The sequence below is a fragment of the Amphiura filiformis genome, chromosome 16 (genome assembly GCF_039555335.1).
Source record: "Amphiura filiformis chromosome 16, Afil_fr2py, whole genome shotgun sequence".
Lineage (NCBI taxonomy): Eukaryota > Metazoa > Echinodermata > Ophiuroidea > Amphilepidida > Amphiuridae > Amphiura > Amphiura filiformis.
The window spans coordinates 49757133-49776946 of record NC_092643.1 but is presented as its reverse complement, the minus strand read 5'-3'; the positions used below and the strand labels follow the sequence as shown (position 1 = coordinate 49776946).

Genomic DNA, 19814 nt, shown 5'->3' with positions numbered 1-19814 from the left:
CCAACATAAAGAAGCCACTATTATAGAAAACCAGATCGACCTGCTGACCAATGGTGGTTGGCCCTGAACATGGGATGTACGCAACGCCTATACCGTGAAAGGAATCAGCATAGAATGTACAGAGAAGATTTATATCTTCAATCCTAGCGTATTTCCATGCGTTCAGAAGAATTTAGACCAACATAAAGAAGCCACTATTATAGAAAACCAGATCGACCTGCCGACCAATGGTGCTTGGCCCTGAACATGGGATGCATGCGACGCCTATACCGTGAAAGGAATCAGCAGAGAATGCTCACAGAAGAAAGATATCTTCAATCCTAGCGTATTTCCATGCATTCAGAAGAAGATGTTAGACCAACATAAAGAAGCCACTATTATAGAAAACCAGATCGACCTGCCGACCAATGGTGCTTGGCCCTGAACATGGGATGCACGCGACACCTATACCGTGAAAGGAATCAGCATAGAATGCGCAGAGAAGATCGATATCTTCAATCCTAGCGTATTTCCATGCGTTCAGAAGAAGATGTTAGACCAACATAAAGAAGCCACTATTATAGAAAACCAATGGTGGTTGGCCCTGAACATGGGATGCATGCGATGCCTATGCAGTAAAAGGAATCACCATAAAATGTGCAGAGATGATTGATATCTTCAATCCTAGCGTATTTCCATGCGTACAGAAGAAGATTTTGACAAACATAAAGAAGCCACTATTATAGAAAACCAGATCGACCTGCCGACCAATGGTGGTTGGCTCTGAACATGTGATGCACACGACGCCTATGCCGTGAAAGGAATCAGCATAGAATGTGCAGAGATGATTGATATCTTCACTCCTAGCGTATTTCCATGCGTTCAGAAGAAGATGTTAGACAAACATAAAGAAGCCACTATTATAGAAAACCAGATCGACCTGCCGACCAATGGTGGTTGGCCCTGAACATGGGATGCACACGACGCCTATACCGTGAAAGGAATCAGCATAGAATGTACAGAGATGATCGATATCTTCAATCCTAGCGTATTTCCATGTGTACAGAAGAAGATGTTAAACCAACATAAAGAAGCCACTATTATAGAAAACCAGATCGACCTGCCGACCAATGGTGGTTGGCTCTGAACATGGGATGCACACGACACCTATACCGTGAAAGGAATCACCATAAAATGCGCAAAGAAGATCGATATCTTCAATCCTAGCGTATTTCCATGCGTTCAGAAGAAGATGTTAGACAAACATAAAGAAGCCACTATTATAGAAAACCACATCGACCAGCCGACCAATGGTGGTTGGCCCTGAACATGGGATGTACACGACGCCTATGCCGTAAAAGGAATCACCATAAAATGCGCAGAGATGATTGATATCTTCAATCCTAGCGTATTTCCATGCGTGCAAAAGAAGATTCTAGACCAACATAAAGAAGCCACTATTATAGAAAACCAGATCGACCTGCTGACCAATGGTGGTTGGCCCTGAACATGGGCTGTACGCAACGCCTATACCGTGAAAGGAATCAGCATAGAATGTACAGAGAAGATTGATATCTTCAATCCTAGCGTATTTCCATGCGTGCAAAAGAAGATTCTAGACCAACATAAAGAAGCCACTATTATAGAAAACCAGATCGACCTGCTGACCAATGGTGGTTGGCCCTGAACATGGGATGTACATAACGCCTATACCGTGAAAGGAATCAGCATAGAATGTACAGAGAAGATTTATATCTTCAATCCTAGCGTATTTCCATGCGCTCAGAAGAATTTAGACCAACATAAAGAAGCCACTATTATAGAAAACCAGATCGACCTGCCGACCAATGGTGCTTGGCCCTGAACATGGGATGCATGCGACGCCTATACCGTGAAAGGAATCAGCATAGAATGCGCACAGAAGATCGATATCTTCAATCCTAGCGTATTTCCATGCATTCAGAAGAAGATGTTAGACCAACATAAAGAAGCCACTATTATAGAAAACCAGATCGACCTGCCGACCAATGGTGCTTGGCCCTGAACATGGGATGCACGCGACACCTATACCGTGAAAGGAATCAGCATAGAATGCGCAGAGAAGATCGATATCTTCAATCCTAGCGTATTTCCATGCGTTCAGAAGAAGATGTTAGACCAACATAAAGAAGCCACTATTATAGAAAACCAATGGTGGTTGGCCCTGAACATGGGATGCATGCGATGCCTATGCCGTAAAAGGAATCACCATAAAATGTGCAGAGATGATTGATATCTTCAATCCTAGCGTATTTCCATGCGTACAGAAGAAGATTTTTGACAAACATAAAGAAGCCACTATTATAGAAAACCAGATCGACCTGCCGACCAATGGTGGTTGGCTCTGAACATGTGATGCACACGACGCCTATGCCGTGAAAGGAATCAGCATAGAATGTGCAGAGATGATTGATATCTTCAATCCTAGCGTATTTCCATGCGTTCAGAAGAAGATGTTAGACAAACATAAAGAAGCCACTATTATAGAAAACCAGATCGACCTGCCGACCAATGGTGGTTGGCCCTGAACATGGGATGCACACGACGCCTATACCGTGAAAGGAATCAGCATAGAATGTACAGAGATGATCGATATCTTCAATCCTAGCGTATTTCCATGTGTACAGAAGAAGATGTTAAACCAACATAAAGAAGCCACTATTATAGAAAACCAGATCGACCTGCCGACCAATGGTGGTTGGCCCTGAACATGGGATGTACGCGACGCCTATGCTGTGAAAGGAATCAGCATAGAGTGTGCAGGTAAAACAGATATCTTCAATCCTAGCGTATTTCCATACGTACAGAAGAAGATTCTAGACCAACATAAAGAAGCCAATATAATATAAAACCAGATAGTGGTGGTTGGCCCTGAACATGGGATGCATGGGGTGAAAGGTATCAGCATAGAATGTGCAGAGAAGATTAATATCTTCAATCCTAGCGTATTTCCATGCATACAGAAAAAGTGGGGTTGTCTAAAAAAGGAGGAAACAACTTATTCCACTGACCAACTAAAGCGTAGAGAGCATAACATCAATGGCCGGGGGTTTGGGCCGCCTTAGGCCCCTTACGGGTGTCCAGGATTCTAGCCATTTTACAGGCTAAGGAAAGGCTATTTTGTTACTCAAATTTAAGGAATTTAATTATGAAAACTGTTCAAAAAATTCAAATATCAGCCTTTTCGTGCTGGAAATTGTGCAAGATGAAAATAACTTTGATTTACAACCTCCTTCAAAAAGAAATAGACAGGCAACATAGTTCAGTTGTGTTACCTGATTGGCACCAAAAAAACTGCTCCATTGACACTGTACTGAATTTCTGATTGGCAGTCTAGGCACAAGTGCACTTATCATGCTATATCAAATGCTTTGCTGTCGGCTTAATTCGGCACCAAAAGTTAAATATGACTTTCAACTTTAAAAACATACCCGATTGCTGAATGATATGAAGCACTCAAAAATTGAGTTTCATTTATTTAAATGTTGCGATCCTGAGTTCCGAGCTGCTAAACTGACTCCAAACAATGATGAAAAAATTGCTGTAACTTTGGTAATATTTATCCAAATTCGCTGGGGTAGAAACTAATCTGCTAAAAAAACATAGAGTTGGGCTCACATGTACAAGATAAGATGATACCGGAAGGGTATCGTCATCGGTTTACAATGGGAAGTCAATGTTTGCCAACCGGAAGCTTGATTGATTTGCTGTCTTGTTTGAAGCGCTGAATTCGCTAATCCCTATTAATATGATTTCCATTTTTTTGTCGGAATGAGGAATGGTTAACAAAAATGAAAAATATTTCTTCACATTGCAAAAATGTGGAATTTCGCTTTAAAGCGGAAGACTGGCATCTCTGGCACATGTACCGTAAAAATTCGATAGATAGTATATGTGCTTACTATCGAGTGCTTTTAAAACATGCAAACATAAAGTGCCCCATCCACAAAAGTGTAAAGGGTTTTGAGCAAATCATTGATACACATAGTTATATACGAACAAGTAAACCTGCAAATTTGTGTCTCAACCCCATTAGCTCAGTTGGTAAAGCACTAGTACAATTTCATATTTTCAAAAGAGCTCGATAGTAAGCGCATATGCTAACTATTGAGTTTTTTACGGTAATTGAGATGGAACCCCCTGAGTTAGGCAAATCAAGTAAACTGTGTACTCTAAGCAAGTGTAAGATTTGGCAGAGAATAGAACAGGTAATTTCCACACTTTGCATTCTGCATTGGGCTATTCCATTTAAAATCCAAACCCCCTGTGGAAGATTACACTACCATCTCAATTCAAGTTGCACCGTATGTTCAATCCAGCTGGAGATATTTGCTTGTTTTATGTTAAATTTCAGTTGAAAAATTGTTGAATTGTATAAAATCAAGTTGAACTTTTACACAATTTGGCCTTAAATTAGTATATTTTGTTCAGAATTTCAAATCTTCCACACTTTTTCCACTATTCTTGGATGAAAATGTTTGGATCTGGAATAATTTAAACTAATGAATTTGGTTGGAATTCCAGAATCTTCCACAAGGGGGTGTGGTTTTCAAATGGAATAACCACATTTTGAAAATAAACACATTTTGTCATTTTCATTTTGAATGCGACACTGAAAGGTGTTATTTTCATCTAAATACCATTAACATTATCAGTTTGGCTGAATGGGTAGTGAAAGTATGTATCTTACATGTGTGACAAAATTTGTATACATTTCAAAATGCATTTATAGGTTATAGGCCAGAGAAGATATCTCACCCTTCCCAGAATCCTTTGCAACATGATTCATCACCCCATTTTATAAAGTGACACTACCATTACTTTGTACAGGTTCCCTTTGTTAACATTTTGAGAATAGACTGGCTGAACGTGGGTCGATAGTTAAGAAATAATCATACTTTGCCAGTTATGGATGGGCTCTGTTCATTGAGGTACATTTTGTTACTATCAACCCATGTTGTACTACATAGCAAGTCAGTACAGAAAAAAAAATTGAAATTGGAGAAATGCATTATGGGAAGTGTAAGATATCTTCTCTGTATTATGTATGGTACAAGGGTTGTCACTATAGTAAACTGATGTAATCATGTAAGCCTTTGACAAGAGTGTACCATGGTACTTCGGCAATGTAGACATGGCGCAACTCACAACACGTATACTTCGCGTCACAACGCATATTTCGCATATCATGGTATGGCGATGGAATTAACAACACGTACAACCTGTAAGGCACATGTACTATGCTTTGGAGATGCCTTGTGAACATCGCGGAAGTCCTCACTTGTCGAAGGTTTAATTGTACTTTTTGTTTTGCCCTTCATAACTGCTGGAAAATCATCAATGAGATTATTTTTGAAAAATAACATGAAAATTTAGCCAGCACTAAATGCATTCTAGTGACAACCCTGGTAGGAGCTACTTAATCTTTTTGGCAATCTGACTCATTGACATTACTTTATGCACAAATATCAATTGTGGTGCCTTTGTATGTATTGATATCATTCATGATTTGTGATTAATATCTGTGAACAAAACCAAGTTTGAGTCATAAATATGCGCTTGCTGAATGACCACATTATGTCATGAGTCTTCGCTTCTACATTGCTAAATCAACTAAGTGTATTCCCACCTAGGTAAGCTTGATATATTGAACCAACATTCATTTTGAAACTTATCATCACCATCTACCTCAACAGATATCCTTGTTGCTTCTCCAACTGGTTGTAAGACAAAATCATTGCATAAACAATCTATTATAAAAACCTGGCATGCTTGTCGTCATTGTAGATAGCGCATGTGCCATCTGGAGAAATGACAAACGTATCATCCACGTAACACGCCTAAAACTCATCATCATCTCCTATCTCCAAGTATTCATCGTAGGCTTCTCTATTGCAGTTACCATCTGGTGTGAAGACATACTTATGGAATGTCCCATCTACACATACTGCGATGACAGATGATTGCGGTCCAAAGGCACACACGCAGGCACACTCTGCTGGTACCGTGAAGTTGGCAAGTCCCCATTGAGATTCAACGTACTGACCTAAGAAACCCATTTTGGAAAATCTGAGGGAAAAAAATGAAACATGTAAAAGTTTTGTGTTGTAGTTAATAAGAAATGTACTGTATTTTATCTAATTAGTGCCCCTCCCCTAAGCGCCCTGTAGAATTTTCAAGTGACAACATCCAAAGTGCACCATTTTCATCATATATGTGACCCCTTGGCACAACTGAGCCCGGATGTCGCCAGTGCCACTATTGAGATATGCTCCATCGAACTTAACAATAAACAATAGGAAACAAAGAATTTATTGACTGTTTTATTGATTTTTCACTGCTTAAATAGACATGATATACATCATTTTAAAGCTAATTTCAAGCAAAATATTTTGGTTGAATATCTCAAAAAATGATGATTGGCGACTTCAGGGCTCAGTTGTGCCGAGGGGTCACATATCTAAATAACTAAAATTAACTATGTAAATATTCTGGCTTAGGGTTGTGATATTTGACTTCAGATATACTGTATTTTCAAAGGTTTTTGTACTTGGGGCCTTCTGGCTCTCACACATTTCGTGCATTAGTATTGCACAGCTTTGCACTTAGGGCTTTACATTTACTATGATAACAGTTTCTGCGGCTATAGCTTCATTATGGCTTTACAGTCATAAGGTGCGAGTGTTGTAAAGATTATTTTGGTACCAAAATCTCATTTTGGCCAAAAATGCACTTAGGGCTCTGATCCCTGTAAATGCATTGGTAGCTCCCCATGAAAGGAATTACAACAGATTACAAAAACTTTGCAAAATGGTCAGATTTATCTTTGTCAGCAAGTTTCAAATTATAGATCAAGGACTTCAATTTAACCAGAAATACACTTACGTTGATCTCCTGTTGAGTGAAGTGTCTTTGAGAGCAAATATATGGACAGTTCCCTTGTCACTGGAAGCACACAGATAAGCTGAGTCATTGCTGAAATTAATACTGTCATAAATCATACAAGTTAGAATTGAGTAATTGCATTGAAAGACATGTGAGGGAATGTGCACATTAGCATGTTTGTTATTAAAAGGGGGATAAAAACATAGTGCATCACAAATGCTGTTGCATGTATTAGGTTAATGTTTATGCATATGATAATAATGCATATCGCACATCATCCCTATATCTTTGTGTCAAAAATTGCCGTGATAGTAAGGCGAATCCTCTCGTTTTTCAAAAGCTACGCATGGCGATTTTGTTCGAGATAGGCCGAGCGACTCAGGCTAAGCATACCATTTACATGATATGAGATACCATAGCCCTGCCATAGAGCCTGTAGCATAGTTTCTATTCTACGATTTGTTCATGATGATCAGTACCACATATGGTGTTGCCATTATAGAAAATTTGATTTGTGGTCAGGTAAAACGCAGGTTTTGTTTCCAGTACACTAACTCAAAAAGCAATACACTAATTAGCGGGGCCTTACTGTTTGCTGTGGATATATTGTACTGCATTTTATAAGTAAAGATTTTGAAATCCAAAGTAAAAATTGTGATATTTTCAACTGTTTGAGAAATGAATTATACAAAGGACCCCGTGTAAGATCCAGCTGCTGTATCTATAATACAATGTACATTACCGACTTTCTTTATCTGCGTCAATAATAGAATATTGATTTCAATCAAATTGAATACATGTCTCCATTTTGAGTTTGTACTACACCTCTGAGCGTTCAAGCGATCGATTTCTAGCCAATCAGATACGGTAGGCCTCCTTTTCTTGCGTTTGGTGAAATACCAATCGCCCGTCGCTCACCAACGGAGTATTAAGTTTATATTTATAACACTGGCTGTCGACACTGTGTATCGTCACCCTGCTATGATGATTGTCTAACTCATTTTTCAGTCAAATTGAGCTTTTTTTTCTAAATCATGTCACTAACAGCATGTGCACCTGCTGTAATAATGCATATTAGTCATTGATCAATCATAACAGATATTTTTGGGTGAGTTAGGCAACTTTTACAGTTACAAATGCTGGTTATGATATGATATCAGACAGTTTGAATAGGTGGGGTGAGCACAATAGATGATACAAGATATTTTATTGTTTGACGTAGTCTGGCCTGGAATGCGAAAACAGGCTATATTCTTTTCCTGTAAACTTTTGACGAGAGTGTATTTTATGATTGCCTGCTGAGGAGATCTGCTGTTGCTGAGTGAAAATTTATGAATGAACATTGGGTCTTGAAAAGACATTTATGATTCATTCTTTTATCAATTCAATAAATTCAATAAAATTCTTCAGGATTTACCAAAGTGTCACAAAATGATGGCTCGGAAAATCGTACATCGGTCCTCAAAATCAGTATTGTACAGAGTGTCTCATCTCATCGTCTAGTATCTCCGATTCAATTCAATTGTTGTGACTTACCAGTAAAGTGTGGCTGGATCTGCTCCTCGTCTGAGTTCAACCAGTAATTTTCTCTCCACTGCATCAAATACTCGTATTAAGGTTCCCTGGTGTGAAGAAAAGCACAATGTATCAAGAATGACAGGTGTTTACAACATTATGGAATATCCTATTATGGATAGCCTACTGCCACCTGATATAAGTATGACTGAAGTATCACAGAACATAGGGGGTTAGAACAATAGAGAGTGACCCAAAATATCAACCAATTAAGACAGTGGCCCAATCAAACAAATAATGCTCCAACATCACTGAAAAGATGACACTAGTAAATTTAAATGCGTTGCACAGGTCCATTCTGAGATTTCTTCTTGCAAAATGGCAGACAGCAATTTGGTTAAAAAGTGACATAGTACCAGGACTGCGACACTCTTATTCTATTCTGTACAAAAAGTCACTTCACTGAATTATGTCATCATCACATCGGTACCTCATTCACTGATCAAGCTACATAACATAACTGTATGACCTTGCTCTTTACATGATAATTAGGAAAAGTACTGCTGAGGGACCCTGCTGAATACTATAGTGTGTTTAACATGCTGTTTGAACCCTGCTGACCTAATAAGAATAAGAATGCATTCTTTGTTGCTTCTCACCTTAGATGATGCTGTAGCTACCAGCCTGCCCTGTTGATTAACGGCTACACAGGCAATTTCCCCTTGGTGTGCATTGATTGTAACGGGTGATGTTGATGTTCCAGGTTCTGCATTGGTTAAATCCGCTAGTTGTATACTGCCTAGTTTATGGCCAGGGAAAACTAGTAATTGGTGGTCGCTACTACTACTCACTTCACAGATGCCTGCATTGGGATGGCAAATTCACAAAAATATTGATCACTTATAGGCCTCTTAATAGTTTAACTTGTATCACAAATTGCACTCCACAACAATTCACTTTGGGGTGCAAAACCATTTTGAAAAGGCCATGTGAAGTGCAACAGGGACTCTCTTTTGAAAATGAGGTTAAGAGCTGTAGAATGCTCTTCTGGTCTCCTAAAGAAGAGCTTTAGAAGAGCTGTTTGCACCCGTGGTCATTAAAGCATTTAGAATTTAACAAGTCATCAAGAGGAGTTAAAAATCGCTCTTGAAAATGCAAATTAAGAGGTAATTTGATAGTGCTAACTGTAGTTAAACTTGACGTCATCATTTACTAGTTGTCCAGTAATAAGGCCCGCTACAGACATTTTATTCGATGTAGAATATTTGATGCATCATGTCTTTGTTATTTAATCTATTTTCATTCTACTTCCAATCATGTTTAACTTCTAATGAATGGATTTTGACGTAAAATCAATAATATATTTCCAATGTTTGACGTAACCTAATATTTATTTTCCGTCAGCACATATTTGAATACTTGTAAAACGAATATTCAAAGTCTGTATAGCCCTTAATAAGTACTAGCATTTGCTGCTACAGTTAACAGACTAGCTGTGTGGGATAGTCTGGCTACGCCCTCTGCATATTGGCTACCCCTCTGTATATTATAGTGAAGAGTCTGGCCCAAAAAGGAACTAAAAGGGGACATGGTGGCACAGCAGTACGGGCTCTACCTCGCAATTGGAGGGTTGCGAGTTCGAGCCCCAGTGGTACTATTTTGTTGTGCACTACGGCAAGGTGCTTTACTTCACTTGCCTCTCTCTACCCAGGGGTGAAGTGAGGAGCTGTTAGGCATTGTATGGCAGCTGACATATTGTAACGAAAGCGGAATAAATGCAAAGTGCTTTGATATATGAACGGTGCTGTATAGGCCTGTGAATACAGGGATGGAATTTGTGACCTGCTACCATGAAATAACGTAAACTTGCAAATTGGTTTACCATGCAAAAGCGTAAACTCGCAAGTTGGTAGTTTTGAGACATCCTGGCTGACTGAGTTAATGTTCTTTGTTTGCGCGCACCTGTACAAGCCAGTAGGATGTCCTACATGAATGGTCCAATGTGCCCCATTCACATTCATACAGCCAGCCAGGACATCTCGAAAACTACCACCTTGCAACTCTATGCTCATTTTGTGGTAGCAGGTCAATTTATCCTGATGAAAAAATTGGAGTTATGATAAATCAACTTACCTCTTGGGTTTGACCTTGTATCAAATGCAAATAATTTCTGTGGTTCATTAGGAAAACTGTACACAAATAGTCTGTTATGAAGTACAACTATGATCCTGTAATAAAAAAAGATGGAACAATATTAACAATGCCTGGGTGCTTTTCTATAGGGTTAACTCAACATGCTTGACGTCACATGCGTATACGCGATGGTTAATGCATAAAAGGAACCTTGCAAAGTTGCAATAGATTATAGCTGCCAAACACTAGTTTCGTCGTCGTCGTGGTCCTATGGGTCATGACTGACCCTTTGTGACCCTGTTGATGATGGTATTCCAGCAGCTTCTGTCTTGAGCCAGACGGTGGGCTGCGACGAGAGAAAGGCCTGTTAATTGTTTAATTCCATCAGTCCATCTAAGCTTCTGTCTACCTCTTTTACGACTGCCTTCTATGTGACCTTGCATAATTATCTTCTCAATGCTGTCACCATCTCTTCTAGAAATGTGGCCAAAATACGCCAGTTTAAAACGATCTATTTTTTGGGACACGGAAGCATGGTCTCCAATTTGGTTTCTTACAAATTCGTTGGTCTTATGTTCTTTCCACAATATTCTCAGCATCTTCCGCCAGCACCACATTTCAAACGCCATGATCTTTTTCTTATCTGTCATTCCAACCGCCCACGTTTCACAGCCATACAAGGCAATCGGGAAAACCAGAGCATCCATAATATGAATCTTGGTAGCTTTAGAAATACCTCTGTCTTTCCATATATCTGTCAACGCAATTGCCGATGATCTTGCTATGGCTAGGCGTCTTCTGATTTCCTGTGAACTGCCCCCTGCATTGTCTATTAGTGATCCCAGAAAGTTGAAAGTGTCAACTTGTTCCACATCTTCTCCATTCACCTTCACTTGCTGATTTGTATCTCCTCCACAGATCATTATCTTTGTTTTCTTGACATTGAGATGCAGCCCAAATTCCTCACTACTTGCTTTTACTCTGTCTATAAGGTCCTGAAGCTCATCTGATGACTTTGCAATAAGGGTGGTGTCGCCAGCGTATCTGAGGTTGTTAATCTTTCGTCCTCCGACTGACACCTGACCTGTAACACCAACAAATGCTCTCCTCATGATGTACTCTGCATATATGTTGAAAAGGTACGGTGACAGAATGCATCCTTGATTTAACGCCTTGGCCAATAGTGAACCACTCACTGTCTCCACTCTCTGTTCTAACGGTGGCTTCTTGGTTGTGATATACTGAGCAAATCAGGTCAGTCACATGCTCGGAGAACCCCATTTCTTTCATTATTCTCCACAGCTGCCTATGTCAAGACACACAATCAAATGCCTTTGAGTAGTCAATGAAGCGAAGGTATAATGGTTGCTGGAATTCCCTATTTTTCTCCATTAAATTCCTCAAATTGCCAATTTGGTTTCTTGTCCCTCTTCCCCTTCTAAAGCCAGCCTGCTCTGGTGGTAATTCATTCTCAAGATGATTTTTAATTCTCTCAGCAATGATATGGAGGAGGACTTTACTAGCATGTGAAATTAAGGCGATGGTGCGGTTGTTAGCACATTCCCTTGTGTCTCCCTTCTTTGGTAAAGGTAGGAATACAGCTTTTTTCCAGTCCTCTGGCCATTCTTTACTGTGCTAAATCTTGTTACATAGTCTGTGAATTATTGCAAAACCTTCCCCTTCACTCTCTTTCAACAGTTCTGCCTGTATGTTGTCAATTCCTGGTGATTTACCATTCTTGAGCCTCTTCATTGCTTGGTTAACCTCACTCAACAGGATCTCTGGTTCACTGTCAGTGTCTTCGCTTTCAACCCCATCTTCCTCCTCTGCATTGTCTTCTTGAGATGCATATAATTTTTCACAGTATTGTTTCCATCTTGATTTAATTTCTTCAACCTCCGTTAGGATGGTTCCATTTTCATCCTTCAGTACGTTGAGTCTTGGAACAGGTTTGGAAGTCAGTGCTTTGATATTTTTATACATATCTTTGGTGTTGCCTGATACACTATCCTTTTCCACTTCAGCACATTTCTTGGTGATGAAAGAAGTTTTATCTCTTCTGATTTGTTGCTGGATTTTCCTATTCAACTCACGATATTCTCCACGTTGATCTTTGTTCTTCAAACCATTTGCTTTAACCTTTCTTCTTTGATCAGCCAATTTGAAGACCTCTTCTGTGAGCCAGGGTTTTTTCTTGCTCTTACATCTGGGAAGAGTCCCTTGAGCTGTTTCTGTCACTGCTTTCTTGATGCTTTGCCACAGTTCTTCTGGAGTAGATTCTTCGGAGTCAGTCTCCATTAGACTCTGGAACTGGTTCTTAACTTCCACTCTGTATTGGTCATTGATCTTGCTTACATCAAATCTGGCTGGTTTTCGCTGTCGCTGATCCTCCTTAGTTTCATTTTCATGGTAGATATCAGAAGTTGGTGATCAGATCCACAGTCCGCTCCTGGGAGGGTCTTCGCAGATATGAAACTAGATTTCCATCTTCTTTGTACCAAGATGTAATCAATCTGATTTCTGGTGCTTTGATCTGGTGATGACCAGGTATATAGTCGTCTTGGGTGTTGTTTGAAGTAGGTGTTGATGATTGCAAATTTGTTCTCTTGGCAAAAGTCAACAAGCATCTCTCCCCTCTCATTTTGTTCTCCTAAGCCATTACTGCCCATCACATATTTATTGGTACTCCTTGCTCCAACTTTAGCATTGAAGTCACCTGTGACCTATTTTTCACCATGGCACATCAGTGATGTCAGTGCCTGGGTCTTAGCTTGAAATTGAGTGCTGCCATCATTTGAATAAAATTGCCTATCTTAATTTGACCAAAATTGACAGGCAGACGGGTTGCTGGCCAAGACACTGGTCAGTGTGCATAATTATTACTGACCACAGCTTCAAATCATGAGTGTTCGCTTAAAGCACTAGTGTACACATATGCGCATCCCAAAACAGCTCATCTCATTGATGTCCCCAAGTCGTCAAGACATAAAGTAGTGTTGGAGAAGTACATGCTCACTGGACCCCATGGGTTTTATCTACGCTAGTTCTCTTCATCTGACCTTCAACTTGTAGAAAATGTATGTTTTGAAATTGTGATAAGCTTGCAAGTCAAGAAAATGATGTTTGAGAAGGAAACCTTTTTGTAGTCTGTCAATGGGGATCCAGATTGTTTAAACTTACTTGTCTCTCCTTAGCCTCACTGCAAGCACTAATGAAGGAAATGTCAGCTCTAGCACAAACTTTTTATTGGCATCATCCCATATCAACACTGTGTTCTCAGCAAATTTAGGCATGTTACCTCCAGCTGTGAAACAAACATAAAAAGAATCTTCCAAATAAATTCCTATCAAAAAGAAATTCACACTTGCTTGAGTGCTCATAGATTAACATAATTATCATTAACTCGAGACTTGACTTTTCAAAAATGGAATGACTCGACTCGGACCTTGAAATTTTCCCCATAGAGATTGTACAGTGGCTCGAGTCATTTGACTCAACTCGAGCTATTGCTAGAAATGACTCGACTCGACCATGAAATGATTTGACTTGTTACAACTCAGATTTGTACTAAAGTTTTTTATTTCTTATTTCTTCCGCGGTCTTGGCTGTGCGTATCGCATACACGAGCGTAAACACACAGGCGATAAACAACCATGCTGATTGGCTGATCAACGCTCATGACAACAAGACGGTTGACCCATTGGTCATCGGTGCGTGGAAGGGGAGGAGATCTCGCCACTTCTACGCGATCGCCAATCACCAGTGCGTACCCGTACCACGGAAGAAATAAAAAACTTTATAACACATGCACACCACTAGTCAATTTGTAAATTTTAATGCACTATTTATGGTTGGAACAATCACTATGAACCACCAATGGTAATGTCTGCTTTTAAAAACCTTGTGATTTCTTCCAATTAGACCACATAGGGTTATTGGGTTATTCCTTCATGTAATTTTACACAAAATTAGGGTTAGGGTTACTTTAGGGTAAGGGTTAGGATAAGGGTTATGGGTAGGATTAGCTTACACAAAAATAATTACATGAAGGATCAACCCTACACAGAAATCGGGCTTCAACAAAGATTAGCCCATGTGACAGAGTAGGAAATTGTGCCTGTCTGTCTGAGACTGGCTGTTTTCTTATCATACATGTTACATTACCAACTACCCATCCGATGGCCTGAGTCAATGGGGTATGCCAGTTGAAATCCATATACCCTCTATGGAAGACCTGAACTTAATATCCCACACAGGGTTGTTAATTTCAAATGGAGTTACCTGAAACCATTTAAAATCTAAGCTCTCTGTGTGGGAGATTAACCGGGAGATTAAGTCATGTCTTCAGCAGGGGGTGCATGGACTTTAACTGGAATAGCATACTGTTTTGTACACTTAGCTACAGAGGTATTGTACAAAGGGTTCTTCTGGAAAGAGACAAGCCCATTGGTTATATTTCATAGATTTTTAAACAGATGGGACAAGTAACCTTCAACCTTCAGGTTGAGCCATATTGGTCAACTAATTACCTGTCCAGGTTGAAAGTTACTTGTCCCATCTGTTTAACCCCCTGATCGCTATCTGCCGATCTAACATTCCCTCTGATTAGTCAATCACATGATATCTTCACTTTAATCTCCAATCAGAATGGAGCTTTGCAAATAATTCACCCCATTTTTTGTGTGGTGAAATTATTCTAACAATGTTGCTGATTGGGCCAATTGATAATGGAAACTTCTTTTTGGCCAATTGGCAGGTAGTTCTCATGGGGTTAAATCTACTTACCAACAATAGCAATAAGATTTGTCCTATGTAGCATCTCTACTTGCCCCACACTGCCAACTTCTTCTTTATCTGTTTGAAACCAAATGTGTACACAATTCAAAAGAGGTCATTACATTACTCAATAGTATGTTGAGCAATAACTGTTATAGTACAAAATCAAACATTAATGATCAAGTACGACTATAACATTATTTCTGAGAACATAGGGATCAAACAGCACTTCTCTTTTATATAATCATGTAACTTTCAGACAGAAGCAGTCTGATACGGGGGTCTTTGTTGTTGAAAGAATAGGAATATACAATATCTGCTAACAGGTTGAAGGAGAGAAGGTCCTAAATCTTGAGCACTACTTAGGGTTGTTTGCACTACTCTTGCTGTAAACTTCCTTTAGAGAGTAACATCAGTGCATGATCTATTGCATGAAGTATTAAATCGCGCAGGTTGACTAAAAAAACATGCACATTGCACAACCAAATGCAGCATCTTTGTTCATGCACAAAGTACTGATACGCCACTTTCTTGAGGCAGTCAAAATGGACTCTAGGGTTATGAAGAAGTGAAGTCAGCACACTTGGTTTCCTTACCTAGCCTAAGTTTTTGCATCAGTGGATCCACATTGTAGATTCTCACACCATTATCCATAGCACAAGAGAAACAACCTGTGAATATACATACAACATACATTTGTGAGTACTCTTTGCTGATTTGCAGTAAGGATACAACCCGGGGGTGGGGGGGGGGTCACTCCCATTGTAGCCTGTACACCATCCGCGATAATCAACTTTTGAAAAGCACCCTAAACAAGGATTTAACCCTTGGCTAAAACAATAGGCCTACCCTAAACAGGTGTTTTCACACCCTAAACAGGGATTTTATTCCTTGCATCAAATTTCATACCGTAAATTTCATTTCAGCGTATTAGCAATTGCAATTTTGCTACCCTTTTTCCAATATTTCATGTTTTTGACACCCTAAACGCGTTACACGCGTATCGTGCTTACCCATGAAAAACTACCCTTTTTACGCGTTTTCATTATCGCGGATGGTGTACAGGCCACAATGTGAGTGACCCCCGGGGGATACAATGCCAAAGATGTTTGTATCCTTTTAACCCTCTAAAATCACAGTTGTTTGCTTGCAATAGTAACATGTGAAATTTGGAATTAAATACTGGACCAGTGTCCCAAAAGGTTTCATGTAGATTTTTGAAAATAATCTAAATGTTATTAAATACAAATGTCCTCTTCATGACATAATCTATGCACCCTCTACTTGTATAGTATGATGTGTATGTCAAGTTCACAACAGCATTCTACGCATTTCCGGGCAAGCTGTTTACCTGACATAATACGACACAAGGTTCAATACCACCGTTAGTTTGGTGGGGTATTTCAGTAGCCCCAGCCCCGGGGGTCACTCCCATTGTGGCCTGTACACCATCCGCGATAATGAAAACACGTAAAAGGGTAGTTTTTAGGTGGGTAAGCACGATACGTGCATGTAACGCGCTTAGGGTGTCAAAAACATGAAATATTGGAAAAAGGGTAGCACAATTGCAATTGCTAATACGCGGAAATGAAATTTAGGGTATGACATTTGATGCAAGGAATAAAATCCCTGTTTAGGGTGTGAAAACACCTGTTTAGGGTATTGTTTTAGCCAAGGGTTAAAACCTTGTTTAGGGTGCTTTTCAAAAGTTGATTATCGCGGATGGTGTACAGGCCACAATGGGAGTGACCCCCCCGGGCCCCAGCCATAGCATGAAAAATGCAGTATTTTATTCTGCCGATTAATGCCAAACAGTTTTTGCCGAAATAGTTTTGTTTCAAGAGTCAAGATAATATTCTTACAGTATATAACAGATATTATTGATAAAAACAATAAGATATAAAGAAAATAAAAATTGATGTATTAAATTGAAAACTGTATGTCCGATTTACTTCAAACAAAAGGCATATTTATAAGTGTACTTTGCCCTACTCAATTAATCTATTGAAAACATGCTTAGAGCATTTCCTGACTATCAGAAATAAACATGGAGAGATCGATGGTCAACATAACAGATATGAAGTACAAGCAACATAAAAAAGAACCGAAACATGCGGCATGTTATCCAAAGTACTTCTCTACATGCTTTAAAATTACAAAGTCATAATCAAAAGTCAAGACTAAGTCTGCTAAAACTTGTGACTATGACTACATCGTATAGTCTTAGCCATGCAAGTACAATGCTAGTTTTTATACATACCATGATCTTGGTTGAATCGTAAACCTATAACACCATGTCCTGTCATTATTTATAGGAACTGCAGTGACCTAAAAATGAAACAAAATGAAACAAGTTAGACAGCAACTGAATCTGGAGTAGTGTAGTTTCTATCCTTTGATATGATCAAATTCTCTATCATGAGAATATGTACCTTACCTTCTGTGCACCATTGCGTCAGTGTACCTTTCCTGGAACAACGATCGCCCCGGGGGGGCCACTGGTCATTGACAAGGGGGTATCATGCGTGGCCACGAAGTTTCAAATAGCACCCTAAACAAGTATTTACGAGATCTGAAAATGCACCCCTAAACAAGTATGACAAGTGCAATTTCATACCCTAAATAAGTATTGACATTATTTTTGCCCCCATTAGAAGCAAGTAAATCAGTCATATTTTGACTCTAAAACCCTTCATGATAACTGGGAAAACACAAATTCAAAAGTTCATAACTTTTAACCTTTATTACATACTACATTTGTCTCAAAGGACCCTAAACACTGATTTATTGTACAAGGTATACCCTTTTTCTCAGATTTCCTTGTTTTAGATACCCTATTCAAGATACTTAAGTACAGTGCCTGATCATGAAAAAAGACCCTTTTTACTTGAATCTTTGGCCACGCATGATACCCCCTTGTCAATGACCAGTGGCCCCCCGGGACGATCGCGCGACCAAAGACTGTGATACAAAAAAATTCTCATCTTAAAAGATGTGTTTGCGACGTAAATGTGTGGTCATTCGACTAGTCATGCTAGTATGCCTGGTCTCATGCACCCATATCATGCCAGTATCCTGTATGGGAAATCCCGCCTTTTATTATTCTTAATATGAATGTGTGCCAAAAATCGCTTGCCCCCCCTTTCAGCTTGCCAAAAATTGCTTCGCCCCCCTTTTGGCTCGCCAAAAATTTCTTGCCCCCCCCCCCCTCAATTTTCATATTTTACCCTCCTACCAGGGCTCATAATTATTGCACAGCCTTAATAATTTGCTTCACCACTGTTCACTCGAACAAAATCTCGAACAAAATCACCATGCGTGGCTGTTGAAGAACTTTAGTGGATTCACCTAAATTATCACAGCAATTTTTGGCATGACGATATAGGGATGATGACGCTGTGGACCATTGCCAGTGCAATAGGTATACCGTATTTCCTCGAATAGTCGCCCCCTCTTAAAATTCCCCCCACCACTTTTTTCAGATGTTTCAAAAATGCTGATATTACCAGGAAGTGAACCAGAAGTCAGTGTTTCTAGGTCATCACAGACTAGTTTGTTATTTCAGCTAAAGTAATATTCAGCTTTCCTTTTACGAATTAAGCGTACTGCTAGCCGTCCAGCGTATTATTTTGCACAAGGTCCAATGCACGCGCTTGACGTCGCGAGCGTATACGCGATGGTTATGCTGTCAAAGGAAATCTGAATATTACTTTAGAGGTTTAAGCTTACCTAATGATTTTAACAGGAATTATCATTCTAAAAATGACCTCTAACAAACGCCCCCGTTTGGATAATGCAACGCCCCCCGGGGCATTTATTTGAGGAAATATACGCCGATAATACGGTAAGTTCACTTTTTTGCTTCTCGCTGCCATTTTGTGATTTGTTGTTGATTGAACTGATTTGTTACCGGTAATTAATTTATTTTTGTTGAAATGAATAAGAAAATTGAAACATAAAAAAAAGTTCACTGAGGTGCAAAATTGCAGCTATATATTAAATATGGCATGCATAGCCAGTATAAAATACATGGGCAATTAAAATATTACCACAAACCAGGGAAGTGACTTATGTGCAATATCGATCTTGTGTTTATTTATGCTTTGGATAGCATTGCCAACTCATAGGTCATAATGTTTTTGTCCGGGGGCGAAGCCCCCTCTTTTCAGACTTTTCCCAGGGTGTTTCTCCTCTCCTTTTTCAGAGGACTTTTCCACTTTGGGATTAGGTTTGCAGGGAGGGAGTTTCGCCTGTTTGGTCAAATGTGTGTTTTTGATGTTCTTTAATATCCTTTATATGTCATGTTGTATATTGTATTTTTTATATGTGAGCTTCACAGCAATTCAGCTTTTAGCTGCGAGTGTGATTGAATAAACCATGAATAATAAAAAAAAAAGTGGTGGCACTTCCCTGCACAAACTTTCAACATCAGCTGACATGTGATGTCATGTTTGTTCAACAACCAAAAGTAAACTCATGATTAAAAT

At 39.4% G+C, this 19814-nt stretch overlaps 1 protein-coding gene and 1 long non-coding RNA gene across 2 annotated transcripts in view; one reads left to right on the top strand and one right to left on the bottom strand.

Annotated features, from left to right (window-relative positions):
• The window catches only part of LOC140136145 (uncharacterized), a 269844-nt gene that overhangs the window by 19194 nt on the left and 230836 nt on the right, over nucleotides 1-19814 (top strand). The window lies entirely within an intron of this gene.
• Nucleotides 5463-17672, bottom strand: LOC140136140 (WD repeat domain phosphoinositide-interacting protein 4-like). The gene is made up of 9 exons (XM_072157846.1): nucleotides 17588-17672; nucleotides 15924-15998; nucleotides 15337-15405; nucleotides 13732-13855; nucleotides 10552-10646; nucleotides 9078-9280; nucleotides 8440-8525; nucleotides 6904-7005; nucleotides 5463-6087 (listed from the first exon to the last, which is right to left on the bottom strand). The coding sequence occupies exons 1-9, from the start codon at nucleotides 17631-17633 to the stop codon at nucleotides 5859-5861; spliced, it is 1029 nt and encodes a 342-aa protein (XP_072013947.1). The 5' UTR covers nucleotides 17634-17672; the 3' UTR covers nucleotides 5463-5858.